At 38.3% G+C, this 8091-nt stretch overlaps 1 protein-coding gene across 1 annotated transcript; it reads left to right on the forward strand.

The window, feature by feature from the left end:
• Positions 1 to 4084: 4084 nt before the first annotated feature.
• LOC102679368 (basic helix-loop-helix neural transcription factor TAP) lies at positions 4085 to 7436 on the forward strand. The gene is made up of 3 exons (XM_006614459.2): positions 4085 to 5255; positions 5404 to 5600; positions 5734 to 7436. The coding sequence occupies exons 2-3, from the start codon at positions 5415 to 5417 to the stop codon at positions 6244 to 6246; spliced, it is 699 nt and encodes a 232-aa protein (XP_006614522.1). The 5' UTR covers positions 4085 to 5255; positions 5404 to 5414; the 3' UTR covers positions 6247 to 7436.
• The last annotated feature ends 655 nt before the right edge of the window (positions 7437 to 8091 follow it).

Genomic DNA, 8091 nt, shown 5'->3' on the forward strand with positions numbered 1-8091 from the left:
AGCCGGTTCAAAAGGTCCTGTCCAGGATACAGAGGCGAGCACGCAAGAAGCGTAGGCTACAAGGGAGCTCGAATGCCGCCAGGCCACCCTGTAGTCTCCAGAACTTTTTATTTCTCTCTCTTTCTTTCTCTCTTCGTCTCTCTCTGTTTCCTTTGTCACCGATCGTGGGGCAGACAAGAGCAAAAGGACGGAGAAAGTAGAGAGGAAAAAGCTTGTTGATTACAAAGAAATTGATTTTATTATTAATATAATAAATTTTTTAACGACATTAAGTTCGACACTCAAAGACGTAACGAGACTCGTTTTTCCTTTAGAATTTTTTTAGAAAAAAATTTAAGAGAATAATTTTTAATAAATTATTGAATTTTCATAATAGAATTGATTAAAAAGAAAACACAATACCGGTAGAAAATTTAATATGGAATCATAAAGCTCTCCACGCCGATACAAATCGCTCCAGTTTAACAGCTTCACACGTTTTCAACCGTGCACAGAGCAGAAAATAGAAGGACTCGTGCAAAGGTCGTGCAAACAGGATAGCGAGAAGAAGGCCAAGGAAGGAGGAGTGAGAGAGAGAGAAGGAGAGAGGGGAAGGGGGGAGATCGAGGTAGCTAAAGAAGGACGTTGCTGGAAAGACGAGAAGGGGGACGTGTACAGTTACCAAAGGCCGCGTCGAGCAGCACCACCTCTTACGATAAAGTATCGACTTTGAAAAGTCGGACAGAGATCGTTTCCCTCTTTTAGTGGAATCGGTTGATCGCTTCCGGCTAAGTTTCGGACGAAAGTCGAACATTCGTGGGAATGAGCGGATGATTCTTGGAAAAAGAAACACGGATTCTTTGTCGCCGATTTTTATCTCTGAACGAAACGATCGTCCGAAGACGCTGTAACTGAAGGTCGAGACATTCTCATACTTTTACTAGTTGAGCCTGTGTATTGGAAACTGCCAAGATATGCATGTTGTATTCGTATTTTTTGATAAAACGTGTGATAAAATAGAAGAATAAACGTAAAAATTTTGACATAGTCAAAGAAAATTTAAATAGTCGAGTATAAGTAGAAAGTTTTTTTTTAAAAAGAAAATAAATTGCGAATGAAGAGATATCTGAAGAAAATTTCGAGAAAAAACGAATGACTTTTAACAAAGGGATATTTTGAACCCACGTTGAATTAACCTTTAATTGCATCATCTTTATTGTTGTAATGCATCGGCATCACGTGTAACACAACAAGAATCACGCAATCGTTCAATAGACAACTGTATTCGTAAGAGAGCCGTGGGATAAAGCGGTTTGCTTGCACAAAGATCTTCTCTCTTTCTTTTCAGAGGTTCGTTACAGGTCTGGGAAAACTCCCGTGAACTATATGAAACATGGGTGTTGCCAGTTAGTTAACCTACTTCTCACGACGCATGCCTGTTGCAGGCAAAACCTTTTAAGGCGATCGACTCTAATATCGCCAGACCTGTTGTCGAGTCGCTTCGCAGCTTTACAAGATACCGTATTATATACATTTATTTATTTATTAATATCCTTAACTTTTTAACATTCTTGAATCTTACATTCGCATGATAAAAAAATCACAATGGTTATTGTTAAAAGATAAAAAAGAAATATTCGAAAGATTATATATATTAATCATTTATCCAAACATATGTCCCAATATGCAAGAACGAGAAGTCTGCCAAATGTGAAAATTGATAAAACGAAACGCGAAAGATGAATAGTCCGTAATGCAACGTTTGCACGATCGAAAGAGAAACGTTATTTATTGATGGCCAATAAATTATCCAATTAGAGCGGATCGTTTCGGCAGCCTTCCTCAAACCCTTTCTCCGTGTTCGACGCTTTCGTCCAATTCATATATACCGCACGCCCCTTACCCTTCTCTCTCTTTCTCTCTTTTTTTCTTTTTTATTTGATCTTCGATTTTGCACGCACCGTGCGCCAAATCTTTCGTGTAATTCCCGATATTTCCGTGGCCCGATCGAACATGTGTCTGACACGGTGTCGATTTCACGGCGTTCTTTTATCGGCGAAACGGCACGAATTTTTCAAAGTGTGAAAAGGGTTGGTCGAAGCCCTTTCGCGACGGAGGGTAGGCGCTTTGAGGGTCGATGGTCGTTTAAAAAAGAAAAACAAGATTTGGTCGCAGACGTTTTTCAATTTTTTGATAGAAATAAATAATATTTTTGTTCCAACAACTTTTGAAAACGTGTTTCCGTTTTATTTTATTTTTTAGATATTATTGTATTTTTTTCTTTTTTGCTGCCTTCGATCGTCGACCTAGAATTTTTGAAAAAAATATCGAAAATCCGGAGAATGTTTTATGGGATTGTAAATTTTTACAAATACTTTTTGCAAATATCGAAGAGGTATAAGATTTTACGAACTTGCTACTAAAACGATAATTTCACGGTGTATCAATTTTTGCTATTAAAAGAACCATGAATGTTTTACCAAAAGTCGACTTTCGCGCGTCTGCAAACCGCTTTCTAGGCAATAAAAATTTTAATAACGAATCGTTAAACAAGATATTTTCTGATTTTTCCAAAATCGCAAATAATAAAATTTCATGATTCCGTGACGAATTTAATTAGTTATCAACAATCAATGTTTCCACAATTAATCATAATGTAAATAATAAGTGGATGTATAGAAACTTTCTAAAAATGCAAATCTATCTGGCAAAATAAAACTTTCAATTGCATAATCCATCGAGCCTCATTTCTTAAATGAAAATGAGGTATGTCAAAAATGCCTATTTTATATATATAGACAGATTTTCATTTAATGCCAATAGAGTCGATCAAATCGTATCAAAGCGTATCATGCAAATGAGATACCATCAATCGCCTCGATGGTTCACACTCGAAATCGATCGATCGATACCGAGCTACATATTTTATTTCTAAGGACTTGAGTGATTCATGGCAAAATTATGTAAAAACTTATATGAATCATCATTTTATCTCAGCGATAAAATAATAATTTGTAATCGAAATGTGTAATCGAAATCTGTAAACGTATATATATATATTTTTGATTTTTTAAAAAAAAATACATTGGAAGAAAAAAGGAGAAGCAAACAGAAACTCGAAAGATTAACGATCAGAAATAATGCAATTATACGAATCTTGTGGAACAACAATTTCATCATTTTTGCCCATTAAACGCGTCATTATATCCTTCTTCCGTTTACGGTATGGGAGAAATTGAAGGGAGGAATAAAAAGCCGACAGGCAATTGCTTTACTCGCACTTGTTTCGAACTGCTATCGTGCATTAAATATCCGATAAGGAGAAACTGCTTAGAAAAAAAGCAACTTTGAAGTTGATCTAAACGAGTTTAAATTTCTTTTACAACAAACTTTTCCTCCGAGAGAAACTTTTAAATCCTTATTTTCTATAAAAAAAAATTACGAAATTCGCGATAGAAGAATAATTATTAATTATAATGGACAAAAACCGGTAAAAAGAGAATTTCTGTTAAAATTATTGATAAATAATTACGTGAAATAAAAATTTAGCACAACTCTTGTTCAAATTGAAGAAATTACTGACGAGCATATTGAAGGATACGCGAAATACTTTGATATGAACGCTTCGATAAGAAATCGTTATGCAAACACGTTGCTGATATCCTGCGCGATTCTGATATTCGTTCGTTCTCTTGCAAACTCACGATCTTTTGAATATTACTCGCGCAACAACTCTTCAGAGCCTGGAAAATAGATACGACGTTTCGATCCAATAGAGATTAACACGAAAAGATATTGACGCGATTACACAGCATTTCAAATAATATGTTGGGGATTGACAGGCGTTAATACTTGAAAAGTGTTATACGTATTATCGCTTTTACTATCGTGCTACCGTTCTGATCCCTGAGCACACTGATATTTCGTGGGATCTTAGAAACTGTGTGTACTCTCGTTACAATTATTGATATTATCCATAGGAGGTACGTGATTGAAACAAAGGACGATATGGATGAGAAACGAGGATCGAAGAGAATCACGAGGATCGTATTATTTAATATTATTCTTAACAAATGTGAATTTTAATTAAAAGTATGTTAAATGAAAGATGTTTCGTGAAAATAATTCAATTAATCGTAAATGTTGGTCAATTAAAACCTTTCCTATCGGGGGGCGATCCATCTATTCGTTTCTATAGTGATGTTCGAGCATTATCAGCTGATTAGCAAATGCGACATATGGCCGTAGTTGGTTTTATTAGATTATCGTACACTTACTTTTTCAACTATAAATCCTTGTTCAACGACATTTTAAGACCGAACATTTTCAGTGAAAGTGGTGAACGGGAAGGACGATAATAATTGGATTTCATTTTCTTTTTTCTTTTTTTTTTTGCAACAAAGTTAGAGGTAAGAAAACTTGATTAATTTCGCGTACGAGTATTTCCATTCACTGTACCGCGCCTTTAACTTGATGTCACTCTCTACAATGCAGTTGATCGTGAACCACAGTGACAGGCATCATTGCATTAATTTTTCTATTTACCAATAAAACAGAAAAAAGGAATATTCGTATTGAATATTCTATATCCTCAAGATTATAATTAAAATCATTGATTATCATTTTTATCCGATAAAATAGATATAAAATTCTTATCATCAGAGATACAAAAATCAATAAAGTTGAAAATCTAATTCTCAACTCACCGAATCACTGTAGACGAATATTTCTAATAAGAAATTAATGCAATATACAAAAACACCACGAAAAATCATCACCACGTCAATTTTAATAACACGGCCGCAGAAACTTGGTAATCGTTCTCGCACGAGCTCCACGAAGGAAAGAGAGAGAGCGTAATCGCCCTAAAAACCTCTAATCTCCTAAACTAGACGACTACATAGCCGTGGCACGCGTCTAATGCATACAAAGGAGAGTGGTGGGGGGTTTAGGTGCCCCTCCGTCGTGATTATGGGGTGAACTCTTGGTACGGTGCCCCATAGACGACGGGCCGCCCTTGTGGAGGGGGAAAAATACCCCTCGGGACGGTATATATGCCCTAAGAGCCCCATGCCACTTTCGCAGTACCAAATTGTACCCCGCCTGGCACGGTCCCGCGTTTCTTATTTCCTTTTTTTTTTTTTCCCCTTCCCTCGCCGCCAACGAAACGTTCGGCTATGTCGTGACACGAAATTTTATTCACAGTGCAATTGCGGAATTATAAGCAAGTTTATGAAGTGAACGACTCTGTGCGCGACGAATTCTGCGAGGATCAGGTAAGACGATTATCGGTGATTCGCGCGGATGGAAATTTTTATTCGCGAAAATCGAATCGAAACGCTTTTCATTTTCAATTGCCAATCGACCACACGTCAAACCATTGACAGAGAATAATAAATCCGTAATAAAATACTTGCCTCTCAGAGATAGACAGCATGTCCTCGGAGTACTCGTTCTGCAGCGAAGGAGGTTTCGACGAGCTCTCGAGCTCCTCCGATTCCGGTTTCGACGTGAGCTTCGAATCTCCCAAGCACGAGGCACAAACGGACGCCCTGTTCCCGCCGGCGAAAGAGGAGAAACGGAAGAAAACTCGGAACACGCGGTGCAAGAGTCCGACACAGGTAAGCCGATCCCCTTATCTCAGAGATCACGCCCACCCAAAGAGCTGCGAAGGGCGAAGGCTAAGAACGATCTCGAGATAAAGGAAGGAAAGAGGCGAAATGATTCACGCTCCAACCATTGATTCGCCCGCAGGTGCTCAGACTGAAAAGGAATCGTCGAATAAAGGCGAACGATCGCGAGAGGCACAGGATGCACACTCTCAACGACGCGTTGGAACGTCTTAGGATGGCGTTGCCCACGTTTCCGGAGGACACCAAGCTCACGAAAATCGAGACGCTCCGTTTCGCCCACAACTACATCTGGGCCCTGTCCCAGACGCTGGGGAACACGGAAACTGGAGAGATCACCGTGAACGTGGGCAACGTGACGGTCAGCATCAGCGAGAATGGAAACATGATCACATCCTCGACAGGAAGTTGCGCGGTTGCCGCGCAGAAGCGGCTCGGCCCGTCGCACGCTGTCTTCCCTTATCCCCAGGAGAGATTCGTGCCCGAATGGCAGGAGTACGATTGTTACAGCGATCAGAGCAGCGTCAGCCCACCGATGCAGTATCAACCGTGTTACGATCAGAGGATGTACGCCCATCAGCATCAGCTTCCGGCTCCGCATCATATGGGACATAACAACATGTATCAGTGTCTTTAGAGAGTTTTTCTTTTTTTTTTTTTTATTTCTCTTCTGGTGGAAGTTGGTGGGATAGTTTGGGATGGGTGGTTGTTTCGGAGGATGGTTCTTCGACTTGGATCGTCCAAGTTTTTGAAGATGGCTTGGTAGATTGTGAGGATTGATAACGTTGCGGTGGATTAGATGGATAGAAAGGGGTTGATGCGTGGATCTGAGCGGGGGTAGTAAGGATGAATTTTCAGGGTTAGTTATTTACGTGGCTTCGAAGTGAATTTAGTACTTGACGAAGGATTACATTAATTTTGTATCGTTGTTATGAAAATTTTTGACAAGGAAATTGTACGAAGTGAAATTTTTTAACGAGTTGATTAGATTCATATTGGTAACCGAACATGAGTCATCGTCGCCATTGTACTATTGCGACGAATAACGAAGTGCTACGAAAGTCGTAGTATCGTATGATGCAGTGTAACGATTAACGATGAAATTCTGTCAAATGTCGAGTGCAAGTACTAAAATCTAATCGAAGCCGTCACAAAAATCAATACTTGAAGACCAAAGAATACTTACACCGTTTTTAACAGAATTAACATATGTCCATATTCTAGTGAATTTTCGCGTAGTAAATTTTCCAAAGTTCCAGTGACAACGTATATTGCGATTTACAAAGAATACAAATTGTGCTTTTCATATCTGCATATCATCGAAAATTAAAACGTTATTCAAGATTAGAATTTCGCGTCGAATTAACGAATTAGCGAGTGTAAAAAAAAGAAAAAAAGAATAGATCAGTGCGCAACGTGTTATTTACTTTGTAAGAGAGCATTCTATTCGCAACGAATTACTAGGATTAAGGATTAACGTTAGATATAACCGCAACCAAAATTTTTCACTTCGATAATCTCGATAACTTCTTCGAAAAAGCATATTGATTATTTCATTTATTTCTTTATAACCTGTGGAAAAATCGAGGCACCGTATACGGTGTACGATCAGAGACACGTACGTAAATGTCGCGTTCCTTTTCTTTTCTAGTCATCGATGCTCTTAGGTTGATCTCGAACGTTTGATCTCACTGTTTGTTTCTTAGAATTATTCTATTTATAGTATACGTCTCCGCCAGTGCTCTTATCGGATCGTGAAACTACCGATTCAGGGAATATATATTGTACAGAATTTATATCTTATCAATAAATCATATTTTACCTAGACGCATACATACACCTTTCTCTGCTTTCTCATTCACAACCGCCTCCCATTTTATAATCTAGAAAAATTAAGATAATCAAATTCGAGTTATAAGAATAAAATTTGAATATCTCACATTTTTAAAGAACTTGTCCAATTTCTAGATATACAAAACATTTCTTCTACTAAATTACAGACAAATTCGAATTATAAGAATAAAATTTGAATATCTCACATTTTTAAAGAACTTGTCCAATTTTTTAGATATACAAAGCAATAAAAATCGACTTACCATAAATTTTATTCTTATCATCTTCTGAAGTAATCTTCTGAACTGTGCATTGTTCCGTCAACGTCAGTCAAATATTTATACACTAGAGAATTAGGAGACGCAAGATCACACAGATAAGGCACGCTCTCGATCGCGGGCAACGACATCGTGAAAAGGGAGGCGAGAGATCCGCAAACAAGGCAGTTATGGATTAAGCGGTTATCGTTTTACTAACGAGCACGCTCGAGCCACTTTGCAGGAATGGAGTCCTGTTCAAGAATGAACGGCCACGTGCCAGGACACGTGTCCTTTGTGGGAATCGCTGCAGGCCAGATGTATCACAAAGTTACCTAAATCTAATCCGCTGGATCACAACGAACGTGACTCGAAAACTTACAAAATCTGAC

Source organism: Apis dorsata, unplaced genomic scaffold (assembly GCF_000469605.1).
Source record: "Apis dorsata unplaced genomic scaffold, Apis dorsata 1.3 scaffold_185, whole genome shotgun sequence".
Taxonomy (NCBI): Eukaryota; Metazoa; Arthropoda; class Insecta; order Hymenoptera; family Apidae; genus Apis; species Apis dorsata.

What these genes read in the sequence shown, in the direction of transcription:
- LOC102679368 (XM_006614459.2), top strand. Translation starts at nt 5,415, where the DNA reads ATGTCCTCGGAGTACTCGTTCTGCAGCGAAGGAGGTTTCGACGAGCTC. An exon ending in GGTGCAAGAGTCCGACACAG is followed by an intron (nt 5,601 to 5,733) that starts GTAAGCCGATCC and finishes ATTCGCCCGCAG; the next exon opens with GTGCTCAGACTGAAAAGGAA.